The sequence below is a fragment of the Scardinius erythrophthalmus genome (genome assembly GCF_964197995.2).
Source record: "Scardinius erythrophthalmus genome assembly, chromosome: 21".
Taxonomy (NCBI): domain Eukaryota; kingdom Metazoa; phylum Chordata; class Actinopteri; order Cypriniformes; family Leuciscidae; genus Scardinius; species Scardinius erythrophthalmus.
Window position 1 is genome coordinate 19,752,323 of NC_138241.1, and position 13,751 is coordinate 19,766,073.

The 13,751-nt window shown below is 37.5% G+C and overlaps 1 protein-coding gene across 2 annotated transcripts in view; it reads right to left on the bottom strand.

Moving 5' to 3' along the window:
- The window catches only part of tdrd9 (tudor domain containing 9), a 32,419-nt gene that overhangs the window by 3,153 nt on the left and 15,515 nt on the right, over positions 1-13,751 (bottom strand). For both annotated transcript variants that reach the window (XM_081350342.1, XM_081350341.1), the window contains 23 exons: positions 11,143-11,262; positions 10,981-11,065; positions 10,829-10,886; positions 10,634-10,738; positions 10,422-10,519; positions 10,154-10,285; positions 8,220-8,379; positions 8,003-8,066; positions 7,839-7,902; positions 7,349-7,393; positions 6,990-7,043; positions 6,804-6,920; positions 6,150-6,257; positions 4,943-5,043; positions 4,361-4,534; positions 4,179-4,290; positions 3,826-4,041; positions 3,292-3,381; positions 2,398-2,655; positions 1,980-2,147; positions 1,639-1,709; positions 1,440-1,549; positions 589-685 (listed from right to left, as the gene is read on the bottom strand). In XM_081350342.1, the coding sequence (XP_081206468.1) occupies positions 589-685; positions 1,440-1,549; positions 1,639-1,709; positions 1,980-2,147; positions 2,398-2,655; positions 3,292-3,381; positions 3,826-4,041; positions 4,179-4,290; positions 4,361-4,534; positions 4,943-5,043; positions 6,150-6,257; positions 6,804-6,920; positions 6,990-7,043; positions 7,349-7,393; positions 7,839-7,902; positions 8,003-8,066; positions 8,220-8,379; positions 10,154-10,285; positions 10,422-10,519; positions 10,634-10,738; positions 10,829-10,886; positions 10,981-11,065; positions 11,143-11,262 (2,607 nt within the window). The remainder of the gene's footprint in view (positions 1-588; positions 686-1,439; positions 1,550-1,638; positions 1,710-1,979; positions 2,148-2,397; positions 2,656-3,291; positions 3,382-3,825; positions 4,042-4,178; positions 4,291-4,360; positions 4,535-4,942; positions 5,044-6,149; positions 6,258-6,803; positions 6,921-6,989; positions 7,044-7,348; positions 7,394-7,838; positions 7,903-8,002; positions 8,067-8,219; positions 8,380-10,153; positions 10,286-10,421; positions 10,520-10,633; positions 10,739-10,828; positions 10,887-10,980; positions 11,066-11,142; positions 11,263-13,751) is intronic.

The following is a 13,751-nucleotide window of genomic DNA, read 5'->3' on the forward strand; positions in this document are numbered from 1 at the left end:
AGTCTAATCTACCAGTTAGCTCCGCTGGTAGCTAAGCATATGGGGCTTGTTGTGATTGGTTGTAGTGTTATCCAATTGCGTGCAGTGAGATATTCAAATGCATGCTTGGTGCCGCCCCTCGAGCTGGCCGATTTTCATTAGTCGATGCCAGACCATTAATCTTTCAGATTTAGGTCTGGATTTCCAGGCTATTAAAATATAGCATTCTGTGCAACTGCTGAACTGCTGATTTGTTCCTTAGCCCCCATTTAGTGCACTTTTTTCTATTACTTTGAATGTGCCATTCACCATGTAGAAAATAGTAAATGTGTGGACAAGTTTTGAACATATCTTCTAAATGTGAATTTTGTCATTGTTTTGGAGCACACTAGCTTATAGATAACATATGGCTAACATTCATACTAAAAAAAGCCAACAAACTTCAAATTTAATTTCATGGGGACTTTAACATCTTGTTGTGAAAATGTATTGTGATTGGTGGGGCTGCATAAACATCATCCCCTCAAACGCCAATTAATTATTTTTTCTTTACAGACTGATTTGAGAATATTTATGTAAGTGAGAAAGCATTTTCATGGTGACTGTTACCGCAGTTCCATGACAGGGGTGAAGAGCATAGTAACAAGGGAGGGAAAGCCGTGGATATGAGGCATCAGAGAGGTTTCCTTCAGCAAGATATGAGAACCTGCACATGAATTATATATACAAAAACAAACATCATTCTAATAAGAAACATTTCTTATTATCAACGGTGAAAAATAGTTTTGTTGAAATTTTTGATGAATAAAAAGTTCAAAAGAACAGCACTAATTTGAAATAGAAATCTTTTATAACATTATAAATGTCTTTAGCCACTTTTAATCAATTTAATCTGCCCTTGCTGAATAAAGTATTGGGGTGGGCGATATGACCAAAATCTTATATCACGAATCACGATATGAGTTATTTTTTTACGATAACGATATAGATCATGATAGTTAGTTTTGCTCTAAGTGAGGTTATGATAACAACATTTTTTGATACCATTGAAATTTCATAATTCTTGTCATTTTCAATATCACAAAAAACTAATACTAGAAACTCTGCATAGTCTTCACTGTATAAATTAAATGTACATTTATTCTTATTAAAGTTACAAAAGTGATTCAGTGCTTACTGCGCTTCAACAGTGTAAAATCACTTGTTTTTAAAACCACAATACTTAATGCATGCAAACGATAAGCTTTTGTAACGGCGATAAAGACGATGGTCCAAAATCTCGACTGGTTGACAAATTTCCACCAGTTAATAGTCTCTACTGGTATATCGCCCACCCCTAGTATTCAGCAAAGAAAAAAAAAAAACATTACTTACTGACCCCAAACCTTTGAACAGTAGTGTACATTGTTACATTTACCATGACAAACCCAACCAATCATCGTGTGTGATTATGTGCGCACCTGAAGCACTGAGAGACACGGCTGCAGCCACTAACATCCTCTCATGACAGTCCTGTGGGTTTTCATTCACCATTACAGAGTTAATACTGTCCCTCTCAATGCTAACAGCCCTGCAAACAAAACCAAACCCACAACACTCTCCGCATCCTATCCAGGGATGAAACTTATCTGGTCTGTGAGATGGACAGGCAGGTCTTACCTGAAGATGCTGACCTGGCTCATGCTGTGAACACTGATCTTATGTGGGCTGCTGGGACCATAAACTAAAGCCTGCAAAAGAGGGAGAACAGATCTTAAAATACACACCTCTGTTAACACAGCACAATATGAAAAGCTGAAATGTGTTTGAAAACAGTGATTTTTGTTTTAATCAAATTAAAAAATATGCAATGGAGAAACTGCAAAGAATCAGTAAATCAGTATTACTGGATCATATCAGTAATCTCTCTGAAATGCACAACTAGTTCATAACTGAGCCATAATCAGTAAAGAAGTGTGCAAGTTCAATTGCAGGTGATCACAGGGCTGCTATGCCATAACCTTGCACTTGGGGGCGCTGCTGCTAGATACACAAAAGTGCTGAAGGAGCTCGTTGATGAGCTGCTTGTCTTCCTCCATCCTGCTGTTCAAGGAAGCACTAACTGAACTGGGGGTGAATCTGCCACTGGCCATATCCTCATACAGAGATATCAGAACCTCATGGGACTGCTGCAGAGACCAAAAAATAAAATAAAAAAATAAAAATAAAACAAATGGACATTTAACTGCTCAGGATGTTTTAAAAGACTTACAAATGTTAACACACTCTCTTATTTTCAAACTATTTTAAGAAATATTTTAGTGCATACTGCAGGAGTCATTGTGTTACCAGGCAACAGCAGACCATAACATGTTAAAAACTGAATTAATATAATGATGGCAACCAAACTTATCAAAACTGTGGGGTTGACATGGTTACCTGACTCTCAAAGCTTTCAGGGATGTGGCAAGCATGTCCCTCCTGCACCAGCAGGTCAGCCACGCTGACATCACCCATCTCCAAGGAAATATGCAGGTCAACGCGCATGACGCCGTGCAGAATGGAGTAGAGGGACACGATGGCAGAGCGGCCGCTTGTGAGTGTCTTAAAACGGTTACGTGCCCGACTGCTCCAGCGATCGCCCAGAATCAGCGACTGTGCAGACGGACCCATCCCTGCGATGCAAAACTCCTGCGCCTGCAATGGAACATGCAGATACAGCTTGTTTTACTGAAATCCATAAAAATCCAGATGTAATACAGAGTAGAGCAGAAAGATACACCAACCATATATTCACAATGACTTTGCTGATGACAAAATTAAGCAGCTTCACGAATATCCCAATGATTCTAATGAACTTTTTATATGGACATTCATTTTCCTAAAATAGTCTGAGACTAGTTCACATCAAGAATAACTATAATTATAAAGGTTTAATAATAATTATATTAGAATAGTGAAGTCCACACCACAACTATAATGACAGTGGAACAACATAATTGGAATTACCTTTAGACCAATTATTTCCAGCTGATGATTGATAAATCATTAGCCACTTTCACACATACAGTCTTTACTGGTAAATCACTTCCATTTCCATTTAAAGATCATGTGTGAACAGGACTTTTTCTAAAACACAGGGTTTTGGCAATTAAGTTTTGGCAATTTTCTGGTATTACAGTAAACAGAATGTTATTGTCCATTGATGTGCGCATGCTAATGTGGTTATTGTTATCCTTCTTGGTGTGAGCAAGGCTTAAAGGGATAGTTCACCCAAAAATGAAAAAAATGAAAAAAAAAAAAAAAAAAAAAATCCGGAACAGAAGTATGTACTTGAAAGGGCGGAGTCATGAGGTCAGATGGGAGCTCTCTCAGACTGCTGCACGGGACCGTAGAGCTGTTGCCGAAATCCACAAAAAACACCTATGAACAAATATATATATATTTAATCAAGTCACCTTTATTTATATAGCACTTAATATAAATAAAGATTGTTTCAAAGTAGCTTCACAGTAACAAACGGGAAAATAACAATCAATGATGAATACAATCAAATATGAGGATAATTCAAATTCTGCTGTAAAGTGGCTCTAAAAAGACAAGTGTGATTTTTCAGCTCAAGTGAATTCAGTGATGGTTCAGTTCAATAACTGTGTAAAGTTCATTAATTAGCTTTTTTTCACAATTCCGTGTTTGTCTCTTCCGTATTAGAAGGGTAAACGTTTTTCCAGTACCAACAACGGCAAATTTCTCTACTGGAAATAAATTTGTTGTAAAAAACTATGAAATTCAGCTACGCATGTACAGCAATAATTATGCATCTGACTGTTTTGTTCTGCACAGGGGCATTGTGAGCGTGTACTGTACCTCTACGTTGCTGCCCAGGATGTGCAATACTTTGGCTCTATAGTATTTGGCCAGTTGCTGTCCTTCTTTGAAGGGGGCCACACACAGCAGGTTTGGATAGAGCGAGACAGACACGGGTCTCAGATCCCTGATGTTTAGCGCTGCTGTTAACTGACACTGTTTCTCTACGCTGCTCTGATCTGTCTGAAAGCCCCAAAAATGGCCCACATCGATCACCTACAAACAATCATACATGTTAACGACCTGCAGGCTGCTCAAAAAGATGGACTAAGAATAGGTCATAATTAGGCCACATTTTTCCAAAAGCCTTCAAAAGCTTTCTAAAACAAAAAAGCTGCGGTGTCAGTCCTCACCTCTGTGATGTTAATGACAAAATCCCTGCTAGATGGAAGTTTCTCCGGATTTACAGTGCTGCTCAGAACTCCAACAGGACGCACAGCATGGCTCTGAACATCCACGTTAACCCTGAAAAAAATGTATTTATGAAAACTGTACGCATCTCTGTCAAGGTCTGCATGGGGGGGCTTGCGGCTACCTTGCGTAACGTAGGTGTGCGATGGGCTTTCCTCTAGCTTGGACCTCCACCTCATCTGTGTGGTGCACCAGCAGGTGGAGACCGGGAGTCTGGCGAGCTCGCAGCAATGCCAACATGACCTCGGGTAACACGCCTGACTCCCTCACACACGAGCGATAAAACTCAACATAGGCTCTGCAAAAATTTGTATTTTCATTTCTTCAAATTTTGCAAACTTAATTTCTTGCAATTCCAAGTTTATTTCTTACAATTTTGACATCTTGTAATTATGACTTTAACAAAATTGCGTTTATAACAATTCTAACTTCATTTCTCACAATTTCGAGTTTGCATCTTGCAACTGACATTTTTTCCTTTGGAATTCCAAGTTTACTTTTCGTAAAAGAAATTCAGAGAAAGTCTGAATTGTGAGATAAATTTGCAATTCGAGGGGAAAAAGTCAGAACTGCAAAATAACTCAAAATTGCAATATGGAAACTCTTTGAATCGAGAGAAATAAATCGTGTCAATTACTTTTTTGTTTTGTGCTTAAAACAAGATTCCATACTAAACACACGGTTTGTCTTTGTGCATTTAAGTTACCTGGATCCATCGAAAGCGATTGATTTGACCTGTCCACATTGACGGAACAGCGACTGGAGCTGCTTATAGCACAGGAATGCAAACGGAGGCAAATTCCTAATCTGATGAGAGAAAAAAGGCATTAGGCCAGAGACATGCTCTACAAGTACAAAATAGTTACTTAAGGTCTCATAGCATTGTTCCAGTTCTAAAGGGGGTACCTTTAAATGCTAATACTTTCAAGTAAAGTTGTCTGTGTCAGTAAACCAGATGCGTTATTCAGTCAGCTAGCTTGTCTATAAACATGTTTATAAATATATAACTTGCAAAAATTAGGGATGAGAGACAATGAGGAATGGTTTAGGGACCTGACCTAAGCAATACTCAATAAGAGCCAACTTATATAGTATTATTATACTATCTTACACCCGGCGCAATGCAGCACCAAGCGTGAAGTATTTTTTGCTAGTTTCAGTCCGACGCAGTTATCATTTTCACGTCCTGTGCCGCATTGTTTGAATAGCAAATGCATTTGCGCCCATTTGTCCGCCCATGGGCATGCTGGTCTGAAAACGAGGTGTGTTATGGCGCATTGTTGGCACGTTGCTATTTTGAGGCAACAGAAATAGACTGTGATATTTTTTTTTATGTGGTGGGTCCACAACGCGCGTACACTCTGCTTATTAAACACACAGGGACGCACAGCAGCACACAAACATGCCAAATATTTAATATAAAAGGATTACAATGTAAAAGATTATTATTATGTACATAAACATATGGTGGAATCAGGCTTGTCCCGTAGATGGTCTGCTTGTGGGCTTTAACCTTGCGCACGAGCAGATCCGTTTGAGCTCTGGAGACGGCTTTGGTCGTTCCACTATCAAATTCCGTCAAGTAAATAGCGAATCTGCCATGGCGCGAGCGCAACTGGCATTTAAAGGGAATGGGAGATGAGACTCTGATTGGTTTAACACACGTAAATCCCAAAACACACCCATTATGAGAATAGGGACAACCCTTAGACCACGTGCCTGGCGCGCCGACCATTTTTCCCGTCGTTAAACTAGCAAAAGTGGATTCGGACACGCCCTAAGTGAACTTGCACCATGCGCTTTAGACCATGCGCTTAGATCGTTAAAATAGGGCCCAACAGCTCTTGTGTGTTCTGAGCATGTGCATCCCAGTTCTGACTAAATCTGACTTTTGTAAGGGGAGACACTGGTACCAGAATGGTGGTCTTTGGATCATTTCCAGAAAGTTCCTTAGATGCCAGCTGCTCATCAATCTCTGCCTGAGAGAAATAATTCGGAAAGAATGCACCCGCAATGACCACCTAATCCAGAAAGACAAAGAAAGGATAAACAGATCACATTCAATAGTAGCACACACAAACATACACTATTGTTCAAATGTTAGGGGTTGGTAAGATTCTTTAATGTTTCTGAATCTCTTATGTTAGCCAAGGCTGCATTTATTCAAACAGAAATACAGTAAAAACAGTAATTCTTACAAAAATTACAATTTTAAATGACTGTTTTAATGTATTTGAAAGAATGTTCTTTATTACTGAGATGTTAAAGCTAAATTTCCAGTAGTCATTACTCCAGCCTTCAATGTCAGAAATCATTCTAATATGCTGATTTGGTGCCAATTAATTTTTTTTATTATCATCAATGTTGAAAACATTTGTGCTGCTTAAAAATCTTGCAAAACCCATGATACATTTTTGATCAATAGAAAATTTAAAACATCAGCATTTTTGTTAGAAAATTTGTAACAACAAAAGTTTGCTTCCCTGCTCAACAACAACAACAACAACAACAACAACAACAAACCCCAAGCTTTTGAACAGGTAGTGTATTACTTTATGTGTCTATACCTGCAGGATGAATCTCTGTTTGTGCAGGCTGGTGTAGTCTGTGGGGTTTGAGGAGCTGCTGATGTGCATGTTAAATCTGGAAACTCTCTTCTTCATATCCTCAAAGAGCTCTGCCACCTGTAACAGACATGCAATGGGGCTAGACACACTCTGTGTAAAATTAGCACATTTGTGTGCAGTGTTTACCTCTCTGATTCGTTTGATCTGAATGCAGTTCTCTTTGCCCCATTCCAGTTCATCCTGGCAAAAAAAAGGGTTGCAGTGTGCACTAGGGCTGTTAAATAAAATATTTAATATTTGAAAGACATGTCGAGTATTGTTTACATCTAGCTGCTTTTGTAAGCAAGAACTTTTATTAGGGATGCACCGAAAAAAATTGTGGGCCGAAACAGAAACCGAAAATTATGGATGCACTTGGCCGAAAACCAAACTGAAAATAACTTTTTAAATAAAAAATTTCGGTGCATCCCTACTTTTATCTTTTGTATATGTCCTAAGGCTTCCTTTTCCATCTTCAAATATATGATCAATATTTATGCTCTTACCTTTGGGTGTCTAAGTTCTCCTTTAGCTCTAGAGGTGTACCAGGCCTACAAAAAAAAAAAAATAAGTCCAATTAGGTTAGATTAAAAACTAAAATGTTTTACCATTATAGACACTGTATGTTATGAGACTGACATCTATAGACCTCAGTCAGGGTAGAAGCATATTTCATTTTTGACAAATGAAAACGAGGCTGTGAGGCACATAATACAGTGCATTCAATTAATTGTACTGTTGGCTAACAACATACCAATTAATCAGCTGATGAAAATACTTTAAAAAAAAGAAGAAAACAAACTTTCAGTAAACAAAACCAGTAGACAAAAAGTTCTGAGTTGTGAGAACTACATAATCTAGGACCTTTAAACAGTGCTTGCAATTGTAAAGATTGTTCGGATCTCTCACCGCCATGTTTTCATCTGCATTAAATTCAATATGGCATCTAAGATCTAAACAAGTCTACTGATCACGCTCAGAGCTGGCATTTCGTACCTTGAAGGCATTGACGAAAGCAATGAAGTCACTTGGAACATTTTGTGCAAAGCTCAACTTACTCCTGTGAGGTCAGAGACGACAGTACAGAAGAATATCAGGATCAAGTAGAAGCCCAATTCAGAAAACCTGTGACAAGTATGTAGGGTCAAAGGTCAACCTACCTGTACCCAGCCAGCTGCTGCAGTGATGGCATGGCAAAGAAACTCTTCAGAGAGAGAGATGCAGCTGAGAGAAAGACAGTTTATATCTTTTCATCTTTTTTTTTTCACATCAACATAGTATAACCTGATATTATAGATTATTCAGATGATATACAGATATTTTTCACACACACACACACACACACACACACACACACACACACACACATCATTATACCAATGATAAGACACTCCTCTAGACAACCGAACACATGTCCAAGAACGATCAACTTCCCCAACTGCAGGTCCACGGGCAGGTGCGCCAACACACGACCCAGAAACGTTAACTCGCCATCATACTCCATCTGACTGTTGGTCTGCACAGAAAGAGCTCCGATCTACACACACACGGTCACAAACCAGGGTTATTATTTATAATTAACTAAAACAAATATTAAAACAATTAAAATATTTGTTAATTAAAATAAAGCTTGAATAATTAGATAATTTTATTTAACTAACTGAAATAAACTTACATTGAAGCACTACAATTAGTAGCTGGAAAACGAATAAAACAAAAATAAATTAAACCTAAATAGCAATATTAAACAAAAACAACCAAAAATTAATACAAATAACAAAAACAAAACAAAATTACTAAAGATTAAGCCACAATTTTAAATATAAGAATAAAACCTAAATTTAAAATATTAATAAAGATTTTAACAGTATATAAATAATACTGAAATAACACTGCCACAAACACAATATGCATACAAACTCTAACTGTAAAATGAACAAATAATCAACTAGAATATCAAATCACTTTCACCAAATTAAAATGGGATTCACGTCTATGCTCAATAGGGCTGGGCGATATGGCCAAAAAAAATTATCACGATAATTGTTTTATATCAGACGATATCGATAATTATCACGATAAATGTCAAATCTTTATTTCTTTCAAGTTTAAAGGCAGATGTTTGCTCCTAAGTGAAAGCTGTAGAAACCAGAGCGTTAATTGTGGTTTTAAACTACTTTTTATTTTCAGAACATATCATGAAAAACACTTGCCAAACAGGTGAACATTTCACAAATCTGAGGTAGACAAATCATTCAAACATTTGTCATTTTTCCTTAAAATAAATATCTTAGTTTCTGCATGTGCTAATGGGGGATATTGTTTCAAGTCTTGAAACAGGTTTGTGTTGCCTGACTTTGATGGCACGTACCTTCAGCACAGTTTGCAGTGCAGGCTGCAATATTAATATTACATGTTTTGTCTCGAAACGCATATTTGACAGTGAGTTGACAGTAGTATTAGCTTGACTTAGGATGCAGATTTACTATGTTAAATTCATGTTCATTAACAAAAACAATAAAATCTTTTAAAATTCTTTTAACAACCTCATTTTTATTTGGTAAAATGTAATTTTCTGACTGTTTGAGTTTTATTAAAATTAACCATTGGCCATCCTATGGCACCTCTCTGTCATGGCAAAATGTAACTATGGTTTCTATGGTTTTGTATGAAAAACAGTAGACTAAATACATTATTAAATACTGTAATTATATTACATTAGTCCTTTAATACACTGTCTACATTGATAATATAATACAATTCAATATGTATATCCCACATTTCATGGCACAGTTAATATTACTAGGCTAACGTTACAGTAAATCCATGGTAAATGATGGGAATTTGTAGACGGAAAAGCTTTCTGACTGTATCGTTGCGCACAGTGTTTCTCCTGTTTGTCAGCGCTGTTTCATCTGCCTTTAAACTGGTTTAAATCATGGAGACATTGTGTTCTTCGCTGAATTCAAGCGCTTCTCACTGGATCTCGTGACCGAGGCCGATCAGAGTAAACGCATCTGCTCTAGTGAGCTCGCGCTGCACTGCCGTTTGGACTTAGCCGAGTGGATAAATGGTCTGTGTGGTGCGCGGTTCAAATGAGTTTCGTTCCGCTTTTGGCGTATAAACATTATCGAACTCTTGATATCGTTTTATCGAGAAAAAAATGATATCGCGATAATTATCGTTATCATTTTATCGTCCAGCCTTAATGCTCAATACAGAATGTTCTGTGTTAGCATTCATACACTGTGTAAAATTTTATGTCAGGTTTAAACTGTTAAACCAACCAGTACAAAACCAACTTTATTGACCTGTTTGAGTTGCAGGACTGTTCTTTCGATGTCACAGAGGTTGGGTGGCGTGAGGGCCGTGGAGAGCACCGAGCGGGGATCTCCCATATCCAACAACTTCACCTTCAACAAGGTACTGGCCAACGGTGATCGCTGCAAGTCAAAACGTATGCACATCTCTGCTATAACCAACTAAAAATACTTAAGTTAATTAGAATAAAAAAATTCTTTATTTCTGAAGATCCTCCAAATTTTGCTGCCATTGGCAGACATGCTATTGCTCACTTACCAGCATCTCTGGGATTGTGAAATCTGGAATCTCGTTCTCCCAGAAATGTCTGGACACTAACCGATAACAGAAGCCTTTAGATACCCGTCCGGCACGACCTGGGAGGATGCACAGGAAGAGACGCCAATAAAATGCATTTAAGAAAACCCACAAACTAAGTGCACCTTTACAGTAAATCTGTCCCACTGAACATCAGCCCACATGTGCAGTACCTCGACGCTGGTTGCAACTGGTCTTGGATGCCCAGTTGATCTGGAGACTCCTGTAATTGGTTTCTTTATCGCATACCAACTGACGCACAAGGCAGAAGTCAATCACTGCATAACAAAAAATAATGCATAATTTATTCTTCTCACTGTAGGATGATCTCAAGAACTCAGAGGGCTGGTGTAAAAATAAACACCCACCGTATTTAACATCAGGCACTGTAACAGAACTCTCTGCGATGTTTGTGGAGAGAATAATCTGTAAATACAAACAGCAGGAATTTGTTTCATGTACTATCCATCACACCCTTCAAACCTATAAACATACAAAGTGACTTCAGAGACAATTTCACCTTTCTGTATCCAGGTACAGGAACCAGGAACACACCATTTTGCTCCTCTAAAGTGACAGTAGAGTGAAGAGGATATACCTGTAACCTGTGAGCAAACAAACACACATTAACACTTTTATACACAAAAATGCATGTATAAACACACACTACACACAGACGTACCTCTTGCGCACAAGTTTTGAAAGGGCCTCCTTCATATATTGGATTTCGAAGAGCCCGGGCAGGAAGACGAGCACACTACCTCTCTCTGGATGAGTAACACTTCCAGTCTGCTTTGAGCACCTTGATGCATTAAATTTAACAAAAATATATTGTTTAGAAATGACAGTTAAGACATTTATAATGTTATACAAAAATTATATATATATATATTAGTGCTGTCAAAGTTAGCGCGTTAATAACGCGTTAACGCAAAATCATATTAACGGCACTAATTTTTTTAACGCGCGATTAACGCAGCACGTATTTTCTGTTTGACCCGTGGCCCAACCGCTAGTTAGAGAAATGGAGATACACAGTGTTGCCAACTTTGCGACATTGCAGAACCCTTTAGCGATTTGCCCTTCAAAAAAGCGCCCAAACCTTATTTAGTTTCTGAGAATCTAACGGTACCGTTGGTACTGCTCTCCCAGCACGCGCGCGCGCCTCTCTCTCTCTCTCGCTCGCTCTCTGCGTCTCGCGCTGGAAAGAGGAGCAGCGCTTTAATTCAGTTAAACACAGATATTATGTTGCTTCTTTAATTTAACATGCAAGTATAGTCGAAATCACATATTTTATGTGTATTTGATTTCATCAGACGACGGCTCGATTATCAGGATTTTTGTGCAGATTAACATCATGGAAGGAGAGCTGGTTATGTCTTAATGGGTCGCGTTTCAGTCACCATTTCATATTCATTCCGTTGTTTGACAACAGAAACAGTAAAATATACCAATGAAAACAGTTTTATTGAGAATTTAGCATCATCAAAATGGGCACAGAGAGAGACAAACTAATGTAATAATAAATAATAAATGTAGGCTACATTTAGAATTTTCAGAAGAGCTGCCCTGTCATGCAAAAATCTAAACATATTTGTGTTAGTAAATTGCTCAGTGCAAAGAAAGAGAAGTAATGGGAACCTGGTATTTCTTTGTTCTTTCTATATGTGTCTAATAGATATGAACAAGTTCTTTAAAAAACATCTATGACCTTTGAAACATGTCTCGTCTTCATGCTCTAGGTTGACTATGGTTTCAATAATAAACATACATTTGCATAAAGCATCCATATTTATTCATGCCCATGTTGATTAGAGTATTACAAACTTGCAAAGTATTAATTTAAGGTACATTTAGAACAAATAAAAAATGTGCGATTAAATGCGATTAATCGCGAGTTAACTCATGACAATCATGCGATTAAATTTTTTAATCGATTGACAGCCCTAATATATATATATATATATATATATATATATATATATATATATATAAAATTATTATATATAAAGTAATAGTATTCAGTAAATATGAATATGAATAGTATATGAATAACATTCTGATGAATATGAATAGTAGTTCAAGTAGTATTGCTGGCGCCGACGTGACCTTTCAACATGATGTAGTTCCCTGTCCATTTGTTGATCAGCTCAATCCGAACTATTGAAGGTAAAAAAAAAAAACGACCTATCATTTCGGTAGATAACCTCTTCAGCTGTGATCGCGTACAGCCCGTTTAAACACTTCAAAGACATTTGAAACTGCATTGATTTGGACTTAAAGACGATGGTAACCAATGGAATACATTGTTAGATGAAAAATCCAGAAATGTTTTCCTCAAAAAACATAATTTCTCTCCCGCTGAGGAAAGAAAGACATGGATATCTTGGATGGCATTGGGGTTAGTAAATTATTAGGAAATTTTCATTTTGGGGGTGAACTAATCCTTTAATTGCCTAGACTAGTGTTTTTCAACAGGTGGATCGAGACCCTAAAGTGGGTCACAAGACCGTTCTGAGTGAGTCGCAGAGTGTGCAGTCAAACAAACTACATCAACAACAAAAGTAATTCTAAATGATTTGGTGATGCAAGACTTATTTTGAAAGAATGCGTGAAAGCTGTTGACACTTCTGTCAGATAGTCTAAATGACTGAGAAAAATGTGTTGTCCTGATTCAGTATCTGCAGTCAGATGAGATGTTGTCAGGCTATATGTCAGTGTCATTATTCTAACATTATTTTTGTACCTTGTTACAAAATAATAGGGGTGTGCATTGGCACTGCCCTCACGATTCGATTCGATTACGATTCACCAGGTAACGATTCGATTCAATTCGATTCTACGATGCATTGCGATGCATCAAAATTCTACTGCACACAACAAGGCAAATTTTTCATCAGTCATGAGGCAATACAAGCAGTCAGATATTGAACAACAGATTTTATTGGCTGCTATGTGTGTATTATCACTCTCCTGTATCTTTGACATAAATGTCATTAAATAAAATAAAATTGAATGGTACAGGGTATTGGATATGGCATTTTGAAACCTGAAAAAGAAAGCATAAATCACTGCTTTCAGTGCTTTGAATGAGAAATGTTTCTCTTCTCTCTGCTTGAGAACCATTTGAAATTAAATTTCAACTTTATTGTCCAACTCAAGGCCAGAAAATAAACAGTGTAGGGTGTAACGGTTCACAAAATTCACGGTTCGGTTCAATACGATACACTTGTGTCACGGTTCGGTACGTTTTCGATACAGCAAAAAGAAAGAAATGCCAGAGAAATTTCC